At 37.3% G+C, this 12,199-nt stretch overlaps 1 protein-coding gene across 1 annotated transcript in view; it reads left to right on the forward strand.

Moving 5' to 3' along the window:
- LOC136854674 (fat-like cadherin-related tumor suppressor homolog) overlaps window positions 1-12,199 on the forward strand; it is a 723,114-nt gene that overhangs the window by 515,996 nt on the left and 194,919 nt on the right. Inside the window, 2 exon segments of the mRNA XM_067131274.1 lie at window positions 9,988-10,087; window positions 11,768-12,189. Coding sequence (XP_066987375.1) covers window positions 9,988-10,087; window positions 11,768-12,189 — 522 coding nt within the window.

Raw genomic sequence — 12,199 nt, forward strand, 5'->3', positions numbered from 1 at the left:
TAATTGTGCAGAAATCTCCCGTAGCATTAGCCACTTCTTACACCCTTCCATAATGTTCATCAGCAGCGCTTCCTACCACGACCGCCCTGTCCAGATACACACACACACACACACACACACACGTTTCATATATATATATATATATATATATATATATATATATATATATATATATATATATATATATATATATATATATATATATATATTCAATTATATATAAATATATATATTTATATACATACAGTATAATATATATATATATATATATATATATATATATATATATATATATATATATAAATATTTGAATATGAATGAATGCATAACCATCAGATTTAAGAGCTGTGTTGGTGACGAATAATAACTTTCCGCTCTAAAAAAAACCTGACAAGATACATGTCTGTCAAACTGACAGTAGTAGCAATTCTGTTTTTCATTGTTGACAAGAGACGCAGAACTTCAATTCGAATGTCAGTGATGGTGATACTGCATATTGTATCGTGTGAATAACGTGTACAGTGATTTTGATATGCAAAATGTCTGATGTTTCAGCGTGCGTTGTTGATTCGCTAGTGTTGCTCAACTCTACGATTTGCAATGCCTGCATCTCTCTCTCTCTCTCTCTCTCTCTCTCTCTCTCTCTCTCTCTCTCTCTCTCTCTCTCTCTCTCTCTTTAATCAGGACTGAAGTTTTTCTCATTATCCTGACGATGATATCGACTCTCTCACATAAGGATGATGCACTCTCTCTCTCTCTCTCTCTCTCTCTCTCTCTCTCTCTCTCTCTCTCTCTCTCTCTCTCTCTCTCTCTCATTAGGATGATGCTCTCTGTCTCAGTCTCTCTCTAATCAGGACTGAAGTTTTTCTTATTTTATAATCACGACAATGATATCGATTCTTTCATAAGGATGGTGTCTCTCTATCTCTCGTGTCGCTCATTGGGATGATGCTCTCTCTCTCTCTCTCTCTCTCTCATTAGTATGATGGCTGTCTCTGTCTCTCTCTTATTAGGATGATGGTCTCTCTCTCTCTCTCTCTCTCTCATTAGGATGATGGTCTCTCTCTCTCTCTCTCTCTCTCTCTCTCTCTCTCTCTCTCTCTCTCTCTCTCTCTCTCTCATTAGGACAATGATTTCGAAACCTCTAACAACAGCGGTGAGTGTAAGTTGCGCCATAACAGGAGGAATTCCGTAATTTGATGACTGGAGTTGCTTAATTACGAGTGAGACAGTGTGATGTTATGCTTTATGCCGACAGGTGGTGCTGTAGTATCGAGTGTTACTGATTGAGGCTTTTTCATTTGTATGGCCCTCACGGGTTTTCTTAACTACCGCCAGTTTTGTCAAAAGTAGAAATCAGTGGAGGAAATAAATAAAAATAAATTAAATCCATCTAGATTCATCAAACATCGCACTGCTGCATTAGGCGTGAGAATCGGCAACCACTGTTTCACACGGTTTCTGAAGATTGCTTAGCCCATTATTGGGTAGTTATATTAGCAAATTTGTCGTCTAGACGTCGTCTGAATGTTGTGTATACTTATGCCAGATGCTTAGAATCCAGTAATCCTTTTGAAACTAGTTTTTAGTTTTCTGTAAAAAAAAAAAAACTTTGTGCTGGCTTTGTCTGTCTGTCCGCACTTTTTCTGTCCGCCCTCAGATCTTAAAAACTACTGAGGTTAGAGGGCTGCAAATTGATATGTTGATCATCCACCCTCCAATCATCAAACATAATAAATTGCAGTCCTCTGGCCTCAGTAGTTTTTATTTTATTTAAGGTTAAAGTTAGCCATAGTCGTGTTTCTGTCAACGGTATAGGATAGGTCACCACCGGACCGTGGTTAAAAGTTTCGTGGGCCGCGGCTTATACAGCATTATACCGAGACCACCGAAAGAGATTTATTTTCGGTGGCCTTGATTATACGCTGTAGCGGCTGTACAGAAAATTCGATTACGCTGAAGAAACTTCGGCGCACTTTTTACTTGTTTTATATCCAGAACGCAGGTGCTCCCACATTTATTAGCTATGAAATTTTATTCTTCGGAATTTACTTCATGATATAATGTAATATATATAAACTTTCTTAGTACTCAAGTCGTTTTAAAGCTTTTCTGCGTCCGATTAATCGGGACTTTCATATTGTATATTGCTAATCTTATTCTAATGAGTTTATCTTTAAAGTGCCAGTATTGTAGTATTTTGGAATTTCGTGCAAATTTTGAATGTGTCTTTCGAAAGTGCCGTCGTTCGACAGATATAGCCAATGAGCCCGATTTTGCTTTACTGTAGTAGATCCTTATTGTGTTTTTCCCCTTCTTTAGGGTGAAATTGTTTTCGATTTCAAACAATTCTGTCTTTCAATCCCGTGGCTTGTTGAGTTTAGAGACACTATAACCTTTCCCTTTTCTGGCTTCTGTTACATTCAGCGGTCTGCTTCCCCACTGGCATGATAAGATGAGTAATTCAGGGATTGGTCAGTTTGGTAAAAGTAAGCCCCTTCGGTCTTTCACTAGAGAGAGAGAGAGAGAGAGAGAGAGAGAGAGAGAGAGAGAGAGGACTCTTTTTACTGAAGAGTGTCATAAGAATTTATAAAAGCTGTCATTTGGTTAGTCAACGTCATCCAAGAGTATTGAGGGAAATTACTGTTTTATTGGCGATTAAAATAAACCTCTCTCTCTCTCTCTCTCTCTCTCTCTCTCTCTCTCTCTCTCTCTCTCTCTCTCTTGATGTGGTAAAATGAGAAAAAATGGCCCTGGGGATTAATTAGGATGCCATGGCTTTAAAGATGGAATTTAGTTGTGTGTAGCTCTGCTCACTCATGTGATATTCATGCGCAATGTTGCCGACTCCCCTTGCGCAGTTCTGCGTTATGATCCTGCGCAGCTTCGGGTCTTGTGCGGTCAACTGCAACGCCGCCGAGGTCGTGACATGACTTTTTATATCTGCGGTAATTTTTGTCTTACAGTCATCATCCGTATCATCCCTAATGGGATTAACTGAGAATTTTGCTTTTGATAGCCTAGAAGATTTAGGAGAATATACTATATATATATATATATATATATATATATATATATATATATATATATATATATATATATATATATATATATATATATATATATACACACACATAGTACATACACACACATATACGCGCGGAAGTGTGTTTATGTGTTCCTGTGTGCTTGTACGTGTTTGAGCGTGTGTGTGTGTATGTTTATGTTTACAGATAATATCTCGGCCATTTTGTAATTTGTTGAATAGTCAGGTTGGTCATGCACAAAGGAACCTTATATTTGCCATTTTTTTTTTTTCGTGAATTTCACAGTCACTCTGTGTTGCTCGCCACGACAAGTAATGGAGATGTGTCACGATGTTTGTCACATTTTTGTCACACTCATGGTCCGAAGTTTCATATTTACTGGCACTGTATTTTTAAGTGATTAAGCAAGTGTTTCTTCTCGGAAGACTGCGTATCTCTTTTTTTTTTCTATGGGGACAAATTTTTGCTACGAATATATGGAGCTCTTGAGGCGTGACAGCTGACAGGATCTGCAGTTTTATTTATAGATGAAATTGACTGAGTAATTGACTTATTTATTAATTTAAACTGGCGTTATTAAAATCTATGTCCCCATTTAATAAATTTATGTGAGATATAAGATATGTGTAACTCTGTTGACTTGAAGATATCTAAATACATATTAATCTTTCCCTAATGTTTCACTGTAATTTGCACATTAACAGCCAACCAACCTTTCCCGTACTTCAGCGAAATAAGCAGTGTCGTTTCTCCAAAGTTTACAAATGTTGTAAGGCAAATCAGCAGCGATATATCTAAGTCAATATACGTCGTTACTCTCTCTCTCTCTCTCTCTCTCTCTCTCTCTCTCTCTCTCTCTCTCTCTCTCTCTCTCTCTCTCTTCATCTGCGGTATTTGTTGTGTGTGCTGGATTTGGTCAGTCCAGGTACTAGTCAGTCGTGCCTTACAATATCTGTCCCTTTTTATTATAAAGCATTGTGAAGGTACGAGGCTGTGAAGCATCAATGCAAACTTCTGTGCAGAAACTTCTGCATGTTTTGTATATGGAGTTCATACGTTATTCACCAGTTTGAAGGTGACAGTGGCAATGGTTGTCCTAAATTTTGTATGAAACCACCCATTATTAGGGAAAGCGAAATAGTTTCGCTGTTTTCTTTTGTCCTGAGCTGGAAATGGTACTTGGTTACCAGTCCCATTGGCCGTTGCTTTATGCATATATATATATATATATATATATATATATATATATATATATATATATATATATATATATATATATATATATATATATATATATATACATACATATATATATATATATATATATATATATATACATGTATATATATATATATATACATATATATACACACACACATGTATGTATTTGTGTGTGTATCAGGCTTGGGTCCTAGTACTTGTGCTTGAACTTAGGTAAAAAATTGTGAGTAACTGTACTTTTACTTCAGATTTTGAAAGTCAATGTATTTGTACGTGGGCCAAAATACTTGAAAAATTGAGCACTTTCAAGTGCCTTTCAAGTATATTACAGTAATAATTTTGCAGGTACTTTAGCATAAGTAATTAGATAACTATGACTGCTTTTACTATGAGTAAGCATATTATAGTAAGACATTTGACTTAAATCAGTGTAAAAAGGTAGGTATGCAAGTTATTAAATGATGATAGGAAAAATTTTAAGTTAGCATCAGCTATAGCTATTAATGTAAAGCAGTTGTACTCTACTACCTGGCAACTCTCTTGCTGTAGGTGCCTGGTTTATCGAGTTGAACACAATCACCCTTATGGGGTAGGAAGTTTCTTTAATAGAAACTTGATATTTTTGTTAACAACACTAAGAATATAAATCAGCTAGATATTGTGCTGTACATGTGAAAATTTTGACTTTCATATTGAACACCATTAATGTCTTGACCTCCATATAGTATTAAAGTTTTTCGTCATATGGATGCTGGCGTGGCTATATGTATTTTGGCCTATAAATACAAATTTGTCAGAACCCGGCTCAAGAAATGATTCTAGACAGTGATTTGGTCATATGTGGCCTTTTTTTTACTATTAAAAAAGACAAATAAATGTGACAGCTGACATAACCTTCCCAATAACAGGCTGCAAACTTCAGTCACCCCAAGTGATAGTTTGAGAGCAACCATAATTTTATATTCCATTTCCTTATTCCGTGTAGTATGAACTCATCTTTACATGAGCATTTAATAGGAATTTGTCAGGATGGTTAAAAAAATATGAAGATTTTTTACTTAAAAAATTTCAAATTTTCTCAAAATCGAGCCAGATTTTTGAGTGTAAACTCATATAAGGCTTCGTACGACAGGGAACATGATTCCTTTCCAAATGAAACTATTCATCATGGGAAGGAAACATCAAGAAATGGACAACTGCCTTTTCGAACCTTCGATCCATCCTTGAGTCCACCATTTGCATTATCCAAGGTTTCAGTTTTCTAATGAAGTTTGAGATTTTCGTCAATCTCTCTACCCAACTGTCTGCTGAACTCAAGATGCTGGCTGATCTCGAACTGCCCGCGTGATGTTTGCACTCCTCCCTGAAGCTGGGCTTGCAAAGCAGCATTTTCTTCTGTTAGGTTTTCCTTCAGTGTCTCGAGATTAGCTACGGCGTCAGCCACATTTTTTCCTCTTGACGTCCTTCAGTAACACAGGCAAGGAAAGTCTCTCTCTGGAGCGCTGTTTCACAAAGCATGCCAGTAGACCTTCGAAGAAGCTTGCAAAAGGGCCAAGTTTTACGAGGACGACCAAGAGAGGCTGGGAGTTTTGATATTCGTAATGATCACCTCTGTAACAAAATCCAAGAGTATAGGCAACGGATATAGATGATATAATGAGGAAAATAGAAGAGCAAGAGAGGTTGGAAATATCAACTGTGGAGCATCAGGTAAATATCTTGAACGAGAAAACGGGACAGTTGGAGAACACGAATACCCAGGTGATCCAACCAATCTACCAAGTTAAAAGAAGAAAGTAGAAGACTGGAGGGCGCTAATGATAGACACTACAGAACGAACGAGATCGTGTCGTGGAGAAGGTGAATGACTCGAGAAGCAGATTGCAGAGTTGAAGATGAAACTGGAAGAGACGAAACAAGAAAGGACGGCTATGAACAGTTAAGTAAATTCCTTGAACTGGGAAGTCCACCGGATGGTGAAGACTCACAACGAATTACGTACTCAGGCTGCCGATCTGCAAGCGCAAGTGATGGACAAGGAGAGGAAAGCTTGTGAGTTAAAGGAAGAAAACAGAAGAGTAAAGAATGGTGCGGAAAACGAAATAAAAAAATCTGAAAGACCGCTTAGATTCTAAGCGGTCTTTCAGATTTTTTTATTTCGTTCAAGAGATCTTCTAAGCCTTAAAGACCTCTCGAACGAAATTTAATATCTGCGGAAGGTCAGGGAACTTCGCTGTAAAAAGAACGATCCCAAAGATCAAGTATTTAAACATGAGTTGGATAATACGATACTTGATGATATGAAGATGGACAAAATCAAGGAAGACATTAATCATCTAGGTATAATAGAAGAGAAGGAATAGCCCGTCTAAGACGAGATTGTTGACTTAGAGAAGAAATAAAAGAACTGAGGAATGTTGGTCACACAAAGGCAGGGAAGGAAATGGAACAGCAAGTGCAAGTAAAAATATAAATTTGAAGAATTTTAACGGTGCAGAAAGAGGAAAAAAGTGTGTAAACAACTCACCTACATTTTAGTTACTATACATTAAATATGCTTATGAAATGGCGCAGTTTTGGAAGAATCTTAATTTTTAGGTGTTTTGGTCATATGTGGTTTTTCTTTTTTTGCTGCTAAAATTAAAAGAAGGCCGATAAATGTGATAACTTACATAACCTGTCCAATAACAGGCCGCAAACTTCAGTCACTCTAATTGATAGTTTTAGAGCAACCACAAATGTTATTCAGTGGGGGGATTAAGGATTAAGTGTACGATCCAACCGGGTCTCTCGCAGGGTGAGCTTAATACAGTAATTATTTTGTTTAATTTTGCCACTTTTAGTTACTAGGGTAATCATTAATTGTGAACTTAGAAAATCATAATTGTCTTGTATGTTTTTCTAAACTGGAAGTATCACATTATTTGTTTGTGAAGGAAATGTATTTTATGTTATTAAAATTTGTATTATTGACTAAACTAGAAAGTTTAATAGAATTGTTATCATTATCATCACTTGTGAGCTGGCTCACTCGTGATCACCTTCGTTCAGTCTTGACGCTGTGGGTAGCTCTTCACTCTTAGGCACAGTGGGCTGAGGTTCACTATCACACTCTAAGATCTGAGAAGTACACAGACACTAGTGAAGGGCAAAGCTATATTCGTTTCGGTAAGATCATTGTAATATATTTCCATAATATGCATTTTCATTAGATATTTGCTACTTAATTTGCAATAAACATGTGTATAAAAATGTTAGGTAAGTGTTGAATAGTACTTGTAATTGTAATTACATACATTGTTAAGTCTTTGGATTTTTACTTAAGTACTCAGCAAATCATCCGTACCTGTTCCCGTAAATTTCTTCAGTACTGGTACTTGAATCTATCCCTGGTGTGTTTGTATTGTCAAAATTTTTACTAATGATATTTATTTTACTTTATAGTTATTAGTTTGTGAATAACAATTAATTTAGATATTAATGAGTTATGTGATTTAATACCTGAAAATACACAAACAAGAACGTACAAACACACATACACCCACCCATCACACACACACACATACACATGTGTGTGTGTGTCTGTTTATATATTAGTGTTAATTCTTTCTTTTCTTATAGAAAAACAACGCATGAAAACGACGTACATTTTATGACCTATTTGAAAAAATGGCATATCATGGGATATTTTGTCATTTCTTTGTCGAGAGGTACAAGATGTGTTAGATAAATCTAAATGTATTTTTTTTTACAATGCTACCGTTTTTATCGCTGTATAAAGAGTGCGGTGAAAGTTAGCATTAATTTTGTGACGATTTTGGAAGTGAACATTTCATTTTCATCATGAGGCCGTGATTATTCCTGATCAGGACGAGCTAGAAAATTATTATGTAATAGATTATGTGTTATTTCGGGATCAGACATCAAAATTCTGTTCATATGAATGAAGTACGAATGAGATTTCTAACGTCTGGGGAAAATTGACGGTGAAATGAACTTGTTTTTCGTTATTGGTGGCATGCCACATATTTGATGAAGTTACCTATTAGTTACGGGTATTCACTGTACACTTAGGCTTTGTGATTTGTTATGATAGTAATGTGTGTATGTGCATTATTGGAATTCAGTTTTGACAGAAAATATTTTATAAAATATTTTATATATATATATATATATATATATATATATATATATATATATATATATATATATATATATATATATATATATATTCAAAATTAAGTTGTTTCATCTGATATTGTATGGTCCCCGATGAAAGGCCAGACACCGATTACTTTGACATTCATATAATTGTCGTTCATTGTGGAGATTTTCTGTTTTCTTTTTCAAATTTAAACAGTTTTTTAGTTTTCTGTAAAAGAAAATTATTGCGCCGTCTTTGTCTGTCCGTCCGCAATTTTTTCTGTCCGCCCTCAGATCTTAAAAACTACTGAGGCTAGAGGGCTGCAAATTGGTATGTTGATCATCCACCCTCCAATCATCAAATATAATAAATTGCAGCCCTCTAAGCCTTAGTAGTTTTTATTTTATTTAAGGTTAAAGTTAGCCATGATCGTTCATCTGGCACCGCTGTATGTGCCAACAACAAAGTTTACCAACGGGCCGTGGCTGAAAGTTTCATGGACCGCTGCTGAGAGTTTCATGTGCCGTGGATGAGAGTTTCTTACAGCATTATACGTTGTACAGGAAACTCGGTTTCTTCGGCGCATTTTTTACTTGTTATTTTTTGCTGATAGTTATGTGAAAACTGTATCGCATTAAATGTGAGTTTTTATAGTGAGTGCAATCTTATCAGATATGATGAAATTTCAGTCGAATGAAAATGGCTACTTTAGCTTTTATTAAACCTTTCCACGGTCTAATTTGAACTGTGGTAAAACTTTTGATGAAAAAAAAGGTAGATTGTTCTATATGAAAACGCTGAGTCCGTGGTATATTGAGAAACAAGGACGAAGGTTTTTGGTTAAAAAAAGATTTTAATAAAACAAAACGTTCTTTAATAGTGAAAATTGAGCAACTCTTATAGGTGTAGAAATATCAATGAAAGAATGTCTTCAGGCTAGAAATGAACAAACAAAAACTATTTTTTTTAGCCAAAATAAAGAACGAACGAACGTTTTGGGAGGTGAGAAAGCTCGGATAATTGTATCCAAAGTTTTGCAGAAGTTAAGCTGCCCTAGCCTCTGCAGAGTCGCCGGACAAGTTGTAAACAAAGGCTGGCTAATGAAGAACTGTCCTTGGACATGGACAGGCAAACATTGTCTTTTGTCATTCCGTAAACTCTCTTCTCTCTCACCTACTCTTGAATTTTTCTTTTTTCTTTTTACCAGGAAACGACTTTGATATTAGGTTGAAGGAATGTAATCCCTCTCTCTCTCTCTCTCTCTCTCTCTCTCTCTCTCTCTCTCTCTCTCTCTCTCCAGTCGGTGGTACTAAAGGATAGAAATAACTCTGTCTGTCAGTGATATGCTTAGTGATGATAACTTTCTTTTTGTCTATGAGGTTAAGGTATGGTAATTCTGTCCCTCTTTTGATTCTGAGACTAAATGATACTAACAATCTCTCTCTCTCTCTCTCTCTCTCTCTCTCTCTCTCTCTCTCTCTCTCTCTCTCTCTCTCTCTCTCTCGCAACTTCATAATAAATTTATGCACGGACGTTATTGCAGTGTATCTCATGGAAGCGTGATGTCTCTTGCAGATGAGTGCGGGGTCAGCTGCAGGCACCGCCGTGACACGGGTGTTGGCCGTAGACCATGATAAGGGGGACAATGGGAGACTGTCCTACTCCATTGTTGAGGGTAAGTCGTACAAAGGAGGTAACCAACTGTTGGTGCACATCTCGAAACAATGCCACCAGGCTACTGCTGCTTTTCCTTCTGGTTAGGGAGATTTCATTTTTTTCTTACCCCCGCCCCCAACCCTCCCATCCCCTTCTTCCACCTTCCCACCCCCCTTTTTTTGCCCTTGAGTAAGAGGTGGCGTTTTCTCGTCTTTACTTGTTTTATCTCACTTTGTCCTTGTTCCGTTTATGCGCTTTCCTTTGCCCTTGTATACTTACTTTTTTCCTTTGCCCTTGTGTTTGTTACCCTGCACCAGTTATGTGAAAGACTTAATTTTCCAGACGTGTAGCGTAAGCAGGTATGACTTGATAAATGGTCTGCTTTACAATTAAAAGGTCCTCAGCTATGAAGAATTCTGGAAAGCATGTCAACATTTAGAGAGCTCTCTTTGGTGTAAGGGTTTCGTGGAAGTTATGAATCTGTAAATAGTCGAAAGAAGATAGTTGGGAGATATGATGTAGTTGACACTAAACTAATTTCAGTCCCTAAGGAATCTTTGTTCATGTGTTGTTTAAGCAAACGAAATTTAATAGATAGTCTTTGTCCACATTGTCATTGTAATGTTTCAGGAATATTTGAACAGAAGAAACTTTGTTTATTTCTTCTTGTCTGTGACCGGAAGACAAACGATCATTTCAGGATTGCATGGTAAATGTTATTGTTTACACAGTAATGAACTATGAAGTTATTTAATTAGGCAAAAGCATTAACACAAGAAGATTCCTGATCTCGGTTCCCTGTTCATATGAAGCGACTGTGTAATTTAAATTCCAAATTCTGCTACCCACTGACAAAAACATAGACGAAGAGGCCACACCACCAAAATAGTGGATTATTGATGGATGATTTCAAGTCTGCAAAAAAATGATCATCATTGGCACTCAGGACAACTTCCTTCTGAGTAAAATCGAGCTTTGTCTTCTTCGCCAAAAGGGGCTTTATTGCCGATCTTTGCCGGCGATCTCTCCTCTCAGCAGTAGATGAGGTCTCACAGACTCCACGAGTGTAATAAATAAATTCCCTCCCTCACGCATTCCTTGGGTTCATTGATCTCATTTTTATTTGAGGCTCGTACCCTCAGGACAGCTATAACAATGCAGTCATCTTTCTCCACTTGCTTCTGCCCCTCCCCGCTACACTTATAAGAAAAAAGAAAGAAAAAAGATCTCTCATTTTAGCGCTACTTGCAACTTGTCGTCTGCTCTTTTAAACGGTGTGATTTTTAATGACCTCTTTTTTTAAGTAGATATAATTCAGTAACCGGGGTCACTTAAGCGAGTGTATATCAGATCCAGTGGCTACCGGTTCATTTCACCGGTTTCTGTAGATCTATGAAGAGGTTTTTTGTTTTTACCGCAGATCTAGTTAAGGATATAATTTATCTTCTTTTCTGTTTCATTTATTTTTAACCTTCAAATCAGTCGAACTGAATTTGTTTTTTCAATTCAGTTCTGGCTTAGCGTGTATGATTACTGAATGATTTATTACTTTAATTTTATTTTAATTAAATTTGATAATTGATTTCCATTGGGTGATTGCTATGCTTCTGCATCATAATTATATAGAATAAAAGGTAATTGTTCCATGGTTATTAAGCAGTTGCATGCGTATTATACTTTGCAAACGAAATTCCCTCAGGTAATGCTGGTGGTCTCTTCTCCATGGAGCCGTCTCTTGGGGTCATTCGATTAGCGCGGGAGTTGGTCGATTCTGACCCCAGGGAATACCTGTTGTTGGTGCGAGCCATGGACCACGGCAGGCAGGCCAGAGCCGCCTCTGTTCCAGTGCGGGTCATCGTGGCATCATCGCCCGAGGCGCCGCCCTCCTGGAAGGAAGGGGAGGCTCCTAAGGTGGTGGAAATTAACGAGTGGACTTCGGTGGGGTCAGCAATAGCTCGTCTGGCGGCTACCTCGCCGTCTTCTCTGCAGTATTCGATCACCGGAGGGAACGACGAAGGGGTGTTCGTTGTGAGTCCATCCTCTGGGGTCGTCAGCCTGGCAACGGTTCTCGACTTCGAAACGACGGCGTGGTATAACCTCACCTTGACGGCTACGAATTTGGTAAGTGCCG

Source organism: Macrobrachium rosenbergii, chromosome 29 (assembly GCF_040412425.1).
Source record: "Macrobrachium rosenbergii isolate ZJJX-2024 chromosome 29, ASM4041242v1, whole genome shotgun sequence".
Classification (NCBI taxonomy): domain Eukaryota; kingdom Metazoa; phylum Arthropoda; class Malacostraca; order Decapoda; family Palaemonidae; genus Macrobrachium; species Macrobrachium rosenbergii.